Here is a 17,846-nt window from a genome sequence, read left to right on the forward strand (position 1 = left end):
TGTGCAGGCTAGGTGCAGATTTATGGGACAGGGCTAGTGGGCAAAGTTTAGGTGGGATGCTGTTTGGAAAGTCAGAGCAGACTCATTGGCTGAACAGCTGCTCTTCATACTGTAGGAGATGAAGTGAACTTGTGAAGTATTAGGTATGAATATCGGTTGATGGATAATATAGGTAGGTGAATGATTCAATTTTCGGCATTGAGAGGCTCATGAAGGCATTTGAAGATGTATTTATTAATCATAGTCATAGTAGTAAGATCACCAAACATCTTGAATCATTGTTTCTGGGTCCTAAGAGCTTGACTCTTGCTACAGTTTACCACAGTCACCTGCTTCCAATATTTTCTGTATGTGAGATAACAAGGTGTGGAGCTGGGTGAACACAGCAGGCCAAGCAGCATCTTAAGAGCAGGAAAGGGCCTAGACATTTCATCAGAAATGGGGGAGGGGAAGAGGGTTCTGAAATAAATAGGGAGAGAGGGTTGGCGGATTGAAGATAGAGAAGAAGATAGGTGAATAGGAGACAGACAAGTTAAAGAGGTGGGGATGGAGCCAGTAAAGGTGAGTGTGGGTGAGGAGGTAGGGAGGAGATAGGTCAGTCCAGGGAGGACGCACAGGACACGAGGGTGGGATGAGGTTAGTAGGTAGGAAATGGGAGTGAGGTGGGAGGAGGGGATAGGTGAGAGGAAGAACAGGTTAGGGAGGCAGGGACAAGCTGGGCTGGTTTTGGGATGCAGTGGTGGGGAGCATAGATTTTGAAGCTTGTGAAATCCATATTGATACCATTGGGCTGCAGGGTTCCTAAGCGGAATATGAGTTGCTGTTCCTGCAACTTCGGGTGGCATCGCTGTGGCACTGCAGGAGGCCCAGAATGGACATGCCGTCTGAGGAATGGGAGGGGGAGTTGAAATGGTTCGCGACTGGGAGGTGCAGCTGTTTATTGTGAACCGAGCGTAGGTGTTCTGCAAAGCGGTCCCCAAGCCTCTGCTTGGGGCCTGGGATGGGGGTGAGGGAGGAGGTGTGGGGGCAGCTTTAGCACTTCCTGTGGTTGCAGGGTAACGTGCCGGGTGTGGTGGGGCTGGAGGGGAGTGTGGAGTGGACAAGGGAGTCACGGAGAGAGTGGACCCTCTGGAAACCAGACAAGGGTGGGGAGGGAAAAATATCTCTGGCGGTGGGGTCAGATTGTGGATGGCGGAAGTGTCGGAGGATGATGTGTCGGATCCAGAAGTTGGTGGAGAGGTATATGAGGACGAGGGGAGTTTCTCTTGGTTGTTATTGCAGGGACGGGGTGTGAGGGATGAGTTGCGGGAAAATGCGGGAGACATGGTCGAGGGCATTCTTGACCACTGCAGGGGTGGGGGGCGGAAGTTGCAGTCCTTGGAAAATGAGGACATCTCAGTAAGGGGCTCACCTTTGACCCCCTACACCCACACATCAACGAATACCAGTCACGTTTGGACATCGAGCAGTTTTTCCGCCGCCTCCGTCTCCCCGCTTACTTCTTTAACCGTGAGCCTAACCCTCCCTATGCTGACCCCTTCTCCTGCCTCCAACACAAGCCCTCCTCCTGGACACCAGCCAAGGCCTCTCCGCTCCCTCAACCTCTTCATCTCCAACTGCTGTCGAGATAGCAATCACCTCAACGTCTCCACCCCTCTCACCCAGTCCAACCTCTCCCCTGCAGAACGTGCAGCCCTCCACTTCCTCCACTCCAATCCCAACCTCACCATAAAACCCACGGACAAGGGAGGCGCAATTGTAGTATGGCGCACTGACCTCTACATTGCTGAGACCAGACACCAACTCTCCGACACCACCTCCTACAGCCCCCTGGATCATGATTCTACCCCCCAAGCATCAAACCATCATCTCCCAAACCATCCACAACTTCATCACCTCAGATGACCTCCCACCCACAGCATCCAACCTCGTCATTCCCCAACCCCGCACCGCCTGCTTCTATCTCCTTCCCAAATCCACAAACTTGCCTGCTCTGGTCGACCCATCGTATCTGCCTGCTCCTGCCCCACCAAACTCATCTCCACTTATCTGGACTCCGTTTGCTCCCCCTTGGTCCAGGAACTCCCTACCTACATCCGTGACATGACCCACGCCCTCCACCGCCTCCAGAACTTCCAATTCCCTGGTCCCCACCACCTCATTTTTACTGTGAATGTCCAGTCCCTATACACTTGTATTCCTCATGCAGATGGCCTAAAGGTCCTCCACTTCCTCCTGTCCCAGAGACCTCACCAGTCCCCCTCCACTGACACCCTCGTCCACTTAGCCGAACTCGTCCTTGCCCTCAACAACTTCTCTTTCAATTCCTCCCACTTCCTTCAGACAAAGGGGGTGGCCATAGGCATGGGCTCAAGCTATGCCTGCCTCTTTGTAGGTTATGTGGGACAGTCCCTCTTTCGCACCTAAACTGGCCCTAAACCCCACCTCTTCCTCCGTTACATCGATGACTGTATTGCCGCTGCCTCGTGCTCCCAAGAGGAGCTCGAACAGTTCATCCACTTCACCAACACCTTCCACCCCAACCTTATGTTCACCTGGACCTCTTTGTCTCCATCTCGGGCAACGACCCCGAAACCAATTATCCATTTCAAGCCCACCGACTCCCACAGCTACCTAGAATACACCTCCTCCCACCCACCTTCCTACAAAAATGCTATTCCCTATTGCCAATTCCTTCGGCTCCGCCGCATCTGCTCCCAGGATGAGGCATTCCACTCCCGTACATCCCAGATGTCCTCATTTTACAAGGACCCCCACACCTCCTCCCTCACCCCCATCCCAGGCGCCAAGAAGACATTCCACATCAAGCAGAGGTTCACTTGCACATCCGCTAATGTGGTATACTGCATCTGCTGTACCCGTTGTGGCCTCCTGTACATCGGGGAAACCAAGCGGAGGCTTGGGGACCGATTTACAGAACACCCTATGCTCGGTTGACAATAAACAGCTGCACCTCCCAGTCGCGTTTCAACTCCCCCTCCCATCCCTTAGATGACATGTCCATCCTGGGCCTCCTGCAGTGCCAAAACGATGCCACCCGAAGGCTGCAGGAACAGCAACTGATATTCTGCTTGGGAACCCTGCAGCCCAATGGTATCAATGTGGACTTCACAAGCTTCAACACCTCCCCTCCCCCCACTGCATCCCAAAACCAGCCCAGCTCATCCCCACCTCCCTAACTTGTTCTTCCTCTCACCTATCCCATCCTCCCACCTCAAGCGGCACCCCCATTTCCTACCTACGAACCTCATCCCGACCCGTCCGTCCTCCCTGAACTGTCCTATCTCCTACCTACCTCCTCAATACACTCACATTTACTGGCTCCATCCCCGCCTCTTTAACTTGTCTGTCTCCTCTCCACCTATCTTCATCTCTATCCATCTTCAATCCGCCAACCCTCTCTCCCTATTTATTTCAGATCCCCCTTCCCCTCCCCCCTCTCTGATGAAGGGTCTAGGCTCAAAACGTCAGCTTTCCTGCTCCTAAGATGCTGCTTGGCCTGCTGTGTTCATCCAGCCTCACACTTTGTTGTCTCGGATTTTCCAGCATCTGCAGTTCCCATTATCTTCTGAATGTTGTCTGGAGGGTCTCCTGAGAGATGACATTACTGCTCCACTACACCTCCTTGACCAAGGCCTCCAGTGTACTATTCAAAAGTCTTGGAGCTGCTATCTACTGTTGTCCTTGTCTACCTACATCAAATGAACTGCAGTGGTTTAAGAAGGCAGCTCACCACCATCTGAAGGGCAACCAGGAATCGGCAATAAATGCTAGTGTCGACAGTGATGTCCACATCCACTTAATGAATAAAAAGAACTTGAGTCCAAATCAGAAAGAAAATTACAAGCCTGAAAGAATTTTCTACATACTTGATGCCCAAATATTAATGATAAAGAGCACTTTGTTAGATATCCAGACAGCTGTTATTACTGAAATGTTATTACATTGTCATCTTACAACAGTCCACAACAAAATACTTTTAATGAAAACCAGCAGAATAGTACATTTTCTCTCACTTTTCTATCAGATTTCATACATTATAATCAACCATTGTCATGCATAGCATTATAAAACACAATATATCTTTATGTGAAACTATTTCATCCTGATCCAATGGTATTAAGTAATTATGTACTGTAAGAAGAAAACTTTTCTTGAATTTTTACTCCATTTTAAGAAATGGTTAGCAGTGATGAATCTAATCAGACATTCTGGTAGATATACTGGAAAAAAAATTAATAGGGACCACTTGACATATCCTTCCCTCATCTCAACTTGTTAAGCATTCATTTGGAATTTGTTAATCAGTTATCAGTATAGGAGTGAATGATGGATAAATTTGGCCTGTTGAACTCTGATATTAGCATTTGCAGTGCGTCCACTAAAGCTATGCACAAGCTAATGAATTAATTAATTTGCATTTTCTTGCTTGACCTAAGATTAAACTCAAACATTAAAGCCACAACATATAAATTATTTATTAATTTTGTGGTCAAAATTTGCAGCACTTAAATTTAGACATTGAACATCCAGTTACTTAATAATTAGGGGCGAATGACAGACCAAATGAATAGTGGGGTTGATAAAGGCTTATCTGTTATTTTTCGGTCAACCAGTGTCAACAGGTTTGCTTGCAATTTACCCTAGGTACCAATACCTAATCAGAAGTTATGGGTTATGGTAATGGGTAGGAAAGTCAATCTGAGGAGTATTGGACCAGCCATGATCGTCATGAATGTTGGAGCAGGCTCGAGGCCGAATGGCCTACTTCTGTTTTTTTTTTGTTGTGATTTTATTGCTATAATTGGTGAGATTAATTTACAGTTAGACTAGAGGTAACTCTGTAAGTGATCTAATAAATAGGTTAAAGTCTAGGGCCTAGAAATCCAATCAGTATGGAGTCTACTGCCTCTTCTTGGAAAGCAATTGTTTGCTGGCCTTTTTCTGTGAGGTTTATGTGGCATTGCAGCAGAATTGGGATATGCAGCGGCTTTGAATCTATGATATTAGAAAGCAACTATTACACAAATATTACACAGCTGCTGTGATGTCAGGATTCTAGTTTAGGACCACACAGCTGCTGACCACAAATCCGTGCATTTCTCATCAAAGATTACGAATGGTGTTGAAAGATAAAATTGGGACTTGCGCCAAATCAAAGCCATTTCACAAATTATTGTTCAGTGCCTTGTGGTCTGCAATAGGACCAAGGTAATGAACAGAGAAGGTAAATGGGGGTGGGGGGGTACTGAAGTTCTGTGAGGAGGAAGCATATTTGGGGAGAGACAAAGAAGGATATATCCTGGATCCCATGTAAGTGGATGGAATATGCACGAGCAAATTAAGAGAGGTTTCTTTCCATTTCAACAACTCCATCTCAGCATGGACACAACACTGGCCAACATCGCATTCATTTCACAATTTCCGCTTGCGCAACATTCCACGATAAGAATCAATTAAAAAAAACCTTCACAAAATACCTTCAATCAGCAACTCATCAAATTATTCAAACTTCAATGGACAATTCATTTTCATGCGTTCATTCATTGCCTGTCTAATAGATGTCTTGCATGTCCATATACTCCTATGTAGACAATAAAATGTGGGGCTGGATGAACACAGCAGGCCCAGCAGCATCTCAGGAGCACAAAAGCTGACGTTTCGGGCCTAGACCCTTCATCATGAAGACTGATGCAAAATATCATGATGAAGGGTCTAGGCCCGAAACGTCAGCTTTTGTGCTCCTGAGATGCTGCTGGGCCTGCTGTGTTCATCCAGCCTCACATTTTATTATCTTGGATTCTCCAGCATCTGCAGTTCCCATTATCACTACTCCTATGTAGAGCTATCTCAATAATTGCAGAATAGCTGATGGAAGGGATGTTCACCGTGAATGAAGTTGCAAGAAAATACCATGTACTTTAGGTTATATCGTCCCAGAATTGGTAACCACAGTCTGAGCTGGCTGGTCAAGGAGAACTAGAAAGGATGTTGGCAAGAGTGGCAGCTGTGGAAAATGAATGCAGTATCCTTGAGAGATGACAGAGGGTTTGTTTCTCCAGGGTAACAATGCCAGTCTCATGAGGTGGCACATCAGCATCCCAATAATCTACTGGATGGACCGCATATATTTTTGTGCAATGAAATCAACATTCAAGTGGCATCAGTCTGAGTCTACATGGTAGTAACTATCTGAGTTTGCACTGCACCACTGAGACATTTGGCCAGATTTTAAATGGCTCTGCAGAGTGTGCTTTGGGCAAGGGAACATGTAAAATAAAAAAAGCCATCAATTTCTACCCACATCTTTAGCGACTATGGTGATAGTTGGGTGGATGCCAAAATAGGCAGATGCCTGCCAGAGTTGATTCTAAGGGAAGCCCAGCAAGGAAGATGGTGGAGCAACAATGGCAAGTGTTTCTGGGGGTAATTTGGGAGGCACAGCAGAAATCCAACCCAAGGAAGAAGAAACATACTAAGGGGAGGTTGAGGCATCCATGGCTGAGTCAGAGATAGCATTAAATTGAAAGCATATAACGTGGTGAAGATTATTAGGAAGCCTGAAGATTGGGAAACCTGTAAAAACGAGCAAAGGGCAAATTTTAAAAAAAGCAATAGGCAGGGTGAAAATGAAATATGAGGGTAAACGAGCTAGTAATATAAGAAAACGGAGTTTTTTTAGATATATATAAATAAAAGAGGCAACTGTTGAAATTGCACTGCTGGAAAATGAGAATAGAGTAGTAGAAGGGAACAAAGAAATGGTGGAGGAATTGAACAGATATTTTGCATCAGTCTTCATGGTCCAAGACAGAAAAGTATACCAGAACTTTCAAGAGAATTGTGGACAGAAGTGAATTTAGTGGCAGTCACTAAGAAGAAAATGCTAGGCAAATGAAGGTGGATAAATCACTTGGACCAGATGGACTGCACCGACAATTCTGAAGGGGAAAGCTGAGATGATTGTGGAGATATTGAATGTGGTCTTTCAGAAATCACTGGAGTCAGGGTGGGTCTTAGATGACTGGAAAATGGCTAATGTAACATTCCTGTTTAAGAAGGGAGGGAGGCAGTAGATGGGAAATTATAGGCATGTTAGTCTGACATTCATCGTTGGTAAGATTTTAGAGTCCCATCATTAAGGAAGAGATTGTGGAGTGCTTGGAAGTGCATGGTAAACCAGGGCTGAATCAGCATGGCTTCATCAAGGGGAGGTCATGCCTGACAAATCTGTTAGAATTCTTCGAGGAGGTAACAAGCAAGCTAGACAAAAGAGACCCAATGTACGTGATCTATTTAAGTTTCCACAAGGCTTTTGACAAGGTGACACACAGGACACTGCAAAATAGGATAAGAAATCATGGTATTAGGGGCAAGGTACTGGCATGGATAGATGATTGTTTGGCTGGCAGAAGGCACAGTGGAGACAATAGGAACTTTTTCAGGATGGTAGCTGGTTACTAGTGGAGTTTCACAGGGTCAGTGTTGGGACCACACCCATTCATGTTATACATTAACGATCTGGACAAAGGAACTGACAGCATTGTTGCTAAATTTGCAGGTGTCTCACTGATAGCTAGGGGGAAAGGTAATATTGAGAAAGCAGGGAGGCTGCAGAAAGACTTGGATAAAGGAGATTAGGCAAATAAGTGGCAGAGAGAAATTGTAAGAATATGCATTTCGATGCGAAGAATAGCGAGATAGACTATTTTGTAAGTGGGGATAGGATTTGGAAATCTGAGGCACAACGAGACATAGGAGTCCTACTTAAGGATTCTGTCAAGACTAACATGTGGGTACAGTTGTCAAATACAAAGGCAAATGCAATGTTATCATTCATTTCAAGAGGGCTAGAATACATGAGCAGAGATGTGCTGCTGAGTCTGTAAACAGCACTGGTCAGATTGCATTTGGAATATTATGAGCAATTTAGGGCCCTGCATCTAAGGAATGCTGGCATTGGACGGAGCCCAAAGGTTCACAAGAATGATCCTGGGGATGAAGGGTTTGTCATATGAGGAATGATTGAGCCTTCTGGATCTGTACTTGATGGCATTTAGAAGGATGGGGTCATGGGGAATCTCATTGAAACTTACAGAATGCTGAGGGACCTGGTTACAGTGGACATGGAGAGGATGTTTCCACTAGTAGGAGAGACTGGGTCTGTGGACACAGCCTCAGAGTCAAGGATTACCCTTTTGAAATGAGATGTGCATGAATTTCTTCAGCCGGAGTGTGGTTAATATGTGGAACTCGTTGCTGTAAAGGCTGGGGAGTGCAAGTCATTGAGTGTATTTAAGACAGGGACAAATGGGTTCTTGGTTAGCAAAAGGAGAAGACAGAAGAATGGGTTGAGAAACATTGCAGCCATGATCAAATGGTGGAGCAGACTCAATCGGCTCTATGGCCTAATTCTGCTCCTATATCTTATGGTCTAACATTATTGTACCTGCATGGTCAAGCCTTTTTTCAAATAAGATTTTTAAAAGATGGGCAGTACTAACTTTGGAGAGTATCTTTTGCACTTCAGACTCCTTCCTCCATAACTGAACTTTAAAACTCACTCCTTTGCTACCCCACCGACCCAATCCCCAACCCCAACTCCCAACCCTTTTCCTAGGATGTACAAGCACTCATGGCCTAATGCTCCAACATACCTTGGTTCTGGGATCCATTGGCACATGCATCCTGGGGCTGGATGCAATTCTGGCAGCATCCACTCCCAAGCTTTGGTGTCACCGGGATTGGGAATATTGGAGCTGTCGACCAGTGTGGGACTTCCTCCGAGTTAAGCATTTGTTAAGTGTGACTGCAGTGCATTTTCTTCAGATATCAAAGAAAACAAGTGAAACGCTCACTAGCCAGCCAATTAACCATTTCCCTGTGAAACCACACTTTTCCAGCAACAGTCCAGAAGAAATACAAGATAGCTCTCTCTGTTTTCTTGTGCTTTTTTGAAGCTTCTGAAGTTCTGAAACTCTCACCAGTTATTCACTTGTTACTTTTTATTACTAATCCATCAGTTACTCAGACTGGACCACCTCTCTGACAGCACTAATTAAATTCCAAAGCCTGTACTCTGTGCCTAGCCACACAAGATAAGCATCTCTTTGCTGCTGACTTCGTGTATTTTGCAAAACCACCCGAATTTTACTTGCTGAAATTCTACAGAGAATTTAACACTGCTGGCTAGAATAAAACTAGGTCAAACTAGCAAAAAACCAAAAGAACTGTAGATGCTATAAATCAGGAACAAAACAGAAGTTGCTGGAAAACCTCAGCGGGTTTGGCAGCATCTGTGAAGAGAAAATCAGAGTTAATGTTTTCTGGTCCGATGGCCTTTCCTCAGAACGGTTCTGAGGAAGGGTCACCAGACCCGAAAACATTAACTCTGATTTTCTCTTCACAGATGCTGCCAAACCTGCTGAGGTTTTCCAGCAACTTCTGTTTTTGTTAGGTCAGCCTAGCTCCTGATTAACAAATTGTAACTGCCTCTCCAGTTGGGAACTTATTCACCTCTAAGACTGAAATAAAGATTAACAGTAAATTGTAGTTAAATGTGAACTGCAAATTAGACTAATTGCCTTGCCAAATTTCCAAGCTAACACCCTGAATAGCTGCATGCAGTAACAGGCTGTTATTTGTGTCCTGTTGAATAGCTCCAGTGTTGACCATAGAGCTTGCACGTGTCTTCATCTTCTTTGCCCTTTTAAATACCATCAGTTAAAATTAAAAATGGAAAATCTTAATCGCACCAGAGATAAGAATGTTGTGCACCCATCTAGAGTAGCTCCTTTTTAAGAAAATAGTCTTTCTTCAGACCGACCATTGCTGGCAAGGCCAACATTTATTAGGGTCATAGACATGTACACCATGGAAACAGACCCTTTCCTCCAGCCTGTCCATGCCCCAAACAGATAGCCTAAATTAATCTAGTCCGATTTGCCAACATTTGACCCTTACCCCTCCAAACCCTTCCTATTCCTATTCCTATCAGATGCCTTTTAAATGATGTAAGTGTAACAGCCTCCACCACTTCCTCTGGTAGTTCATTCCATACACGTATAATCCTATGCATGAAAATGTTGCCCCGTAGGTCCCTTTTAAATCTTTCTCCTCTCACCTTAAACCTATGCCCTCTGGTTTTGGAAACCCCCTACCTTGCAGAAAAGACCTTGACTATTCACCCTATCTATGCCCTTCATGATTTTATAAACCTCTATAAGGTCACCCCTTAGCCTCTGACATTCCACAGAACATGATCCCAGCCTATTCGGCCTCTCCTTATGGCTCAAACTCTCCAAACCTGGAAATAGTTTTGTAAGTTTTTTCTGAACCCATTCAACTTTAACATCCTTCCTATAACAAGGAGGCCAGAACTGAACACAGTATTCTAAAAGTGGCCCAACCAATGTCCTGCACAGCCACAACATGACCTCCCAACTGCTTTATCAATGCACTGACCAATAAAAGCAAGCACACCAAATGCCTTCTTCACTATCCTGTCTATCTGCTACTCCGCTTTACCCAATATCAATTATGTTAGGGTGGCGGTCAGCTGCCTTTTTAACAATTGCAGTCCATCTGGTGCAGCACTTACAGTACTTTTTCGTAGAGTGTTCCAAGATTTTCATTTAGTTGCAATGAAGGACCTGGATATATTTCTAAATTAGACTGGTGTGTGCTTGGAGGGGCATCTTCAGGTGCTGTAGTTCCCATACACCTACTGCCCTTGTTCTTCCAGCTGATAGAGGTCACAGGTTTGAAAGGTGCTATCATGGGAGCCTTAGTGAATTTCTGCGTGTGTCATGTAAATGATTCACACCATTGTTATACTGCATCAATAGTTAAGATATATAAAATTGAAGGTGGTGGATTGGGTGCCAAGCCTAAGAACAATGTACTTGTTCCTACCCTACATAGTCTGCAGTAGTCCATGCCAATTCATTAGACCTTTAATGTCACTATGCAACCAGATACAGAGGTCTAGACTCTCCATTTTGGCCACATTCACGAGGGTAGTACCTGAGGATCTCCTGATCACTGCAATAATCTCTCACCTGCTCTCTTTGTCCCTATCTTTTTTGCCAAAGCGCACTACTAATACATCAAGCTTTTCATCCTCTCTGTCTGCCCTGGTGATTAGTCTGCAAGAATTTATACTATTGCAATAATTTTTTTTACCTTTAAAAGCTGTTTACAGTTAAGAAGAACAGACTGTGTGTACCACATGGTCCACAAACCCCACCGCTGGGCCTCCTGCTGTGCACAGACCTTGCTGTGCTGGAAACATTGACATGCAGCTAGTATTGAAGGCACATGAGCTCTTACTACAATCATGTAGATAAGGTGGTTTCATAAATTTTACTTCTTTGATACAAATGGACATGCACAAATTTCAATTTGCACCCAAAAATCAGGGAAACTTAATTTCTCTTCTTCTTCAATGGAATATCCAGCTTTCACAATGACTTTTTATTGTTAGGTGAAATAATTTTGAATTTTCCAACTTCTTCCAATGATCAAAAATATCCACCATAAAATATTGAAAAATATAATTCTATTAAGTGTCTCATTTAATGCTGGAATTGCTTTGGAAATGTTCTACAGGTAGAGGTTTTTGTAAAGGTCATTTTATCACAAAACCCTTGAGTTAAAACTATTATGTGATGTCACGAAGCTTTTAGTATGAACAGAAACAATTTTCCCAAATTGTGAAACAAAAATCAAATAACAGGCATGATCTCAGGCAGTACATTTAATCATTAACATAACTCTTGAATGCAACACTTTGACCACGAATAGAAATACAAATAAACTTTGTGATTGGAACTGGGTAGGAAAAACTGTTCTTGATTTTTTTAACCATGTATTATATAGTGTACCTATTCTGCATGCCAGTATGTTAAAAAATATTCTAGCATTTTATTCTGCGTAGCATGCATTACAAATACTGAACAAGACACTCAACAGATTTTGTATTCAGAAGAATATGACGAATATATTTCCAGTTTGATTCCATTCACATTAATAATTCTGAGAAAGTGAAAAAGCAAAATATCAATACGATCTGAAAACACAAAGATTATCACCCATTAAATAAATATAGAAAAATATCCCACACAACACTTACATTTGTGTGTGGCCTGTCGCAAGTGAGTTATGCTATTTTTATTAGTTTAATGTAATTTCCAGTATTAACATTAGGAAACCACTTTGTCCAATTAGCAGTTTGGTCTTTTGACAGCTATAGAACTCATAGAACCCCTACAGTGTGGAAACAGGACCTTTGGCCCAATAAGTCCACACTGACCCTCAAAGCATCCCACCCAGAGCCATCCCACTATAACCTACCTAATCTACACATCCCTGAACACTATGGACAATTTAGCATGGCCAATCCACCCAGCCTGCACATCTTTGGACTGTTGGAGGAAACTGGAACACCCAGAGGAAACCCATGCAAACTCCACACAGCCTGAGGGTGGAACCAAACCCCAGTCCCTGGCGTTGTGAAGCAGCAGTGCTAACCACTGAGCCACGATGCCACCAACTTTTTCCATTGTAAACCATCAGTAAACTACCAGTGCTTCTGTTCTTTTACATTATACGCATTGTTGATATGGAATGATGCACTGTATTATTCAAATTAAACAGTTTAAATAGCTCAAACGTCCTTAAAGTTTTCTCTTTAAATGTCTATGGATGAGAAAAGCTATAGCGCTAAACTATAACTAAAATGGTTTTAAACTATTTTAAATCTTAATAAGAAAAATAAATAGCGAATGCAACAGTGAAGAAATTAATTTAATGAATACTGTACTGATTGGCATCAGCACAACTTTATACGTAAATAGAAAATAGACAAATTTAAATGAAATCATCAAGCTAATAAGGGACTAAAATTCAGCTGCAAGTTTATGCAACTTAACTAACCTTTTGGACTATACAAGCCATTCAGGCTTCAGACTATATAAGCCATTCAAACTGCTGAAGCAAATTGCATACAAGAAAATATTGTGGAACTTCCATCATTACAAGCCTGTACACCAATTAACAGCCGTCATTAAATCAACACAAAAGCCACACCACTGGCATCTCATGCACAGCGTACAGTTTAAAGAACTGGAGCAGTAAAACTGCTTTTTTTAAAAACCTACACTCAAAGATAAATTGTAATGTTGGTTTTGCTTCTTTCTATGATAACATTTCTGTGAAGGACTGTACACAATTCCCAGTTCACGTACATCACCCTATTCATCAACCTTTTCTATATCATCAGGGAACTCCTGTTCTTGGAGTGTTTCTTTTGGCCTTTCCTGTGATTCTAACATGGTGACAGCATCAGGGCTGACATCACCAGTGTCAATATCAGCACTGACATCACTGCTGGCATCACCAGTGTTGGTATGAGCGATGACATCTTTACTGGCATCACCAGCATCAGCAGGACTATCATGACCAGTGTTTTGATTCACTTCATCTTCCACTGTTCTATGTAAGTCTTGAAAATTTTCATTTTCCATTCCTTCGTTCTGCTGGTAAGATGAGCCATTGGGATCAGCGCTGCTACTTTCAATGTTGTTCTGGCTATTTGTATTTCCAAGGCGACCAGATGCTACCACAGCTTTTACAGCAGCCTGTTGAGCAGAAAACATTCATTCCTTTTGAGGTACTGTAAAACTACACATTAAATATGTAATACAAGCTGACGCAGCAATCACTGGAATGTTCTTCCACCACATTTGACAAACTAATGTGTAAAAATGGGAAACTGATTTAGCATTTATGCTTGACACCTGAAATAAGAAAAAATATTCAGCTGGAAATACATGATCAGGCAGAATCTGTGCAGAGAGAAATCAAGTTGATGTCTGGGATTTTCACAGGCCTGTGGGCTCGGAAACTGGTGTGGCAAGCTTTGAAAGTTGTTACACCAGAAGACATCTCAAGATCCTGATGCCTTTGGAATGGTTTTGAATTTTGAAGGGCTGGTGGAAAGGGGAGAAGGGATATTAGGAACAAGCTTTAAAGAGAGTGCTAAGACGTTAGTCACTTATTTCTAAACATAATTTTAATAGTTTTATCCAGTAACTGAATTTAACTCCTTTATTCAAAAAGGGAGTCAGTACACAGGAAATTGCAGGCCAGTTAGCTTAACATCTGTCATAGAATATCTGTCAGAGGTTATTGTTAAAAATGTTGTAGACAGGTACCTGGATAACCTCAAGTTAAGGTCAACATGGTTTTGTTTGAACAAACACCTTTGTACAATCTAGTGGTGTTTACTGAGTAGGTAACAGCTGTTGAGGATAAAATATGAACATGAAAGTATTTCCAGAAGGCATCCAGTTAAATAACACATCAAAGGTTATGACTGAAAGTAAATGCTCAAGGTGTATGCCCTAGCATATTAGCATGGACAGGAGATTTGCTAGCTAACAGAAAGCAGAGAATCGGTAGAAATGGGTCTTTTTCATGTTGACAAGATGTATTGAATGGTGTGCTTCAGGGAGATTATGCTTCAATCATATAGGACACTGGTAAGACCACATCTGTAGTACTGTGCACAGTACTTGTCAGCTTAACAAAGGAAAGTTGTAACTGCCTTGTAGATGGTTCATTAAAAAATAACAAGACTAATACGTGGAATGAGCAGGTTGTCTTACGGGAAAACATTGAACAGATCAGACTTGTGTCTGCCGGAGTTTCGCACAGCAAGAGGCAACTTGACTGAAACACAAAAAATTGAGGGGTCTTGAAAGGATAGATTACGGGAGAATCTAGAACTAGGAGTCGTTGTTCAAAGATCAAGGTGTACTCATTTACAACAGAGATTAGTTTTTTATTCTCTTTGAAAGTTTTGAACTTTGGAATTCCCTTGCTGTAAAGGAAGTGGAGGCAGAGCATTTGCATGTTTTTAAGTCAGAGAAATACAGATTCTTTTTAAGTAAGGGGTGAGACATTACCAGGGTAGTCGGGCAGATGGATTTGAGATGACAATCAAATTAGCTATGACCTTATTAAATGGTGAAGTGGGCTTGAGGGGCTGAATGGCCTACAGACGACCTCATTCCACCTCTCAGTCGTTCCCTGGTGCTGCCTGCTTTAATAGGTAGGGCAGCAGCAGCCTCCAAGATAACTTTTGCCACCCTTTGTTGTTGGTTTCAGGTAGGTAGCACTTGCTGCTTGAAGCTGCTCAACAACTATGATTGGACTAGTCTCCTATCAATTAGATTATACAAATGATGAGAGTAATGCAGCTTCAGTGCAGGTTTGTGCTGGAGAAGTGGGTTTAACATCTCAGCTTAATAATTAAAAGGCCATTGAAAGTAATAATTACTTATTTTTTCTCTTTGTAAATATTATGAACTAACAAACCAGGAGTACAAGTAGGCCATTTGGCTTCTTGAACCTGCTCCACCATTTACTAAGATAATCGCTAATCTGATTACATTTCCATCTACCCCAGATTACATTTCATTCCATTGCTTATCAAAAATACATTTACCTCCACCTTTAAAATGTTTAAAAACTCTGCTTCCACAGTTTTTCCAGTAAGTGTTCCAAAAACTCACAACCCGCCGAGGAAAAAAAGGTTTCCTCACCTGTCTCTTAAATGGACTAACCATTGTTTTAAATAGTGGTAGATTCTCCTACATAGGTAAACATTCTTTCAACATGTACCATGTCAATCAATTCAGGATCTTAAAAGAATGACTACAGCTGACTACAGCTATTTCGGGCTGACGCTTAATTAGTATATGGGCTAATTTTGGTACAACTCCCTACATATTGATAAGGAGGTCTTTGCAGGGTCAATGGGACAGTTTTCTGTTGTCATATCTAGTGTCTTGGTTGATGTTAAATGATCCATCCAGTTTGCTTTCTTTCTTTAGACTTTATAGCAACTGATGCAACTAAGTGCGTTTCAGCCATTTCAGAGGGAGTTAAGAGTCGTCCATATCGCTGAGAGTCTGGAAATAGATGGTAGATCACACTATTTATCTTCTGAATCTTGTCAACAACTTATGCTTTGTACAATATCATTACAACATATTTGGTCATTTAACTTCTTGTTGTTTGTGTGTCCTTGTTGTATGCAAATTTTAATGCAATTTTTTGTACATTACAACAGTGCATGCAATTCAAAATGTATCATTGTTTGTGAGTCTTTTTTGGGAGATTCTAAGGACAATGCAAATGTGAGCTCTTTCATAAAAGCCAATTTGATTTTTTTACATTAGGTTTTGATATCAAGTTAATTAATATACATCAGAAATAGGATGGAAACAGCCACTTCAAGACCGCTCCAGATACCACTTCCACAAACTTTCTATTCCTAGGTTTCATCTCATGTTCCAATTGGATTCTTGAGATTTCCAGTTTCAGCAGACATTATTTCAAGGTTACAGATGATACAAAACTGAGAAATGTAGGATGAAATTTATCTTTTATGATATATTGATTCTTACTTTTAGTTTGCGACGAGCATTGAATTCCAGAAGTTTCTTTTGTGCATTATCCATGTGTATGAAATTTGCAGCTTTTCCTATTACCCAGGGGTGTTGCAGGGCCTGATAGGTAGTTAGACGTTTCTTAGGGTCCAAAAGAATCAATTTTCTAACCTGAAAACAAGTTTTGACGCAGAACACAAAACATTTTCAGTCATCAACCAACTGTTGCAATCAAAAACTAGAAAATGTCTCCAGTACTTCAACCCATACATTATGTAGTCTTCCTTTTCAGTCAGATGTTATATACCATCAGACCAAAAATGTTAAATGAAGGACAAAGGTAATGGCCAAGCATTAAAGTGGCAATTCCCAGGGGAATAACTTAATATTGAGTTTCATATAATTAATTATTTTCAGACAACCTTCCTGAAGATTTTGATGCCCCAATTTTGTTTTAAACATGCCTAGCTGAAAAGTCAATCCCCTTTGTACATACACCACCAGACTGAAAAGTGCATTACAGAAGGTGAGATAAATGAGAAAGTACTGATTAGGTAATATGTTTAAACAGCTTGAAGACTATAGGAAGAAAGAAATGTTGAGAAAAATTAAAACGTTTTGAGATCTTGGGAATTTGTGAGCTATCTTGAAATGCTGCAGTCCTTGGGTTATGAGGACACCCATAGTGTTGAAGAAAGGATTTTGACCCAGTGAAGGAATGACAATATAGTTCCAAGACAGTTTGATGGGTGAATCGGAGGGAATTTGCAGGTGATGGTATTCACATGCATCTCTTGCCCTTGCCCTTCTAAGATACAGGTCACAGATTTGGAAGGTGTTGCCGAAGGAGCATGCGTGAGTTGCTGCAGCAGATTTTGTAATCAATGTGTATTGCTGGTAAAGGAAGTATGCCAAGGATTCCAGAATTATTATGGTCCGCTGGATGCTTCACACCGCAGTGACTGCAGAGAGGACTGGAGGTAGTGCAAGAGGATGCTGGACTGCATCTGGCATCCTTGGTCAAACATCCTGATGAGCTTTCGGAGCCTGTAGACATTTTCTTCTCATAATGTTCTTCTGAAATTGACAATCTTTCCATCTCAATCCGTCCAACTACCTTCTTGTAGTCATCCAGTCAGCAATCATATTCAAGCCTTTCCACATTGAAGCTGACCCCTTCACCTGAAACTGGCCAGGATCACTTGGAGTTACAGCAAAACAAAGACGATTTCACTGAACAGTACACATAAGCAATTCTTTCATTTGACATAAAACATTTATGAAAATGTAATACTACAATAAGCACCCAAATGAATCCCTTCGTGGTATTAAACCTCTTTCCTTTTATGTTTTCTATTACTTCTATGT

General features: G+C 42.2%; 1 protein-coding gene across 3 annotated transcripts in view; it reads right to left on the minus strand.

Annotated features, from left to right (window-relative positions):
* Nucleotides 1-11,764: 11,764 nt before the first annotated feature.
* Nucleotides 11,765-17,846, minus strand: part of LOC125451335 (calcium/calmodulin-dependent protein kinase type IV-like) — a 105,414-nt gene continuing 99,332 nt past the window's right edge. For all 3 annotated transcript variants that reach the window (XM_048528352.2, XM_048528354.2, XM_048528353.2), the window contains 2 exons: nucleotides 16,497-16,649; nucleotides 11,765-13,661 (listed from right to left, as the gene is read on the minus strand). In XM_048528352.2, the coding sequence (XP_048384309.1) occupies nucleotides 13,275-13,661; nucleotides 16,497-16,649 (540 nt within the window). In that variant the 3' untranslated portion in view covers nucleotides 11,765-13,274. The remainder of the gene's footprint in view (nucleotides 13,662-16,496; nucleotides 16,650-17,846) is intronic.

Source organism: Stegostoma tigrinum, chromosome 3 (genome assembly GCF_030684315.1).
Source record: "Stegostoma tigrinum isolate sSteTig4 chromosome 3, sSteTig4.hap1, whole genome shotgun sequence".
Classification (NCBI taxonomy): domain Eukaryota; kingdom Metazoa; phylum Chordata; class Chondrichthyes; order Orectolobiformes; family Stegostomatidae; genus Stegostoma; species Stegostoma tigrinum.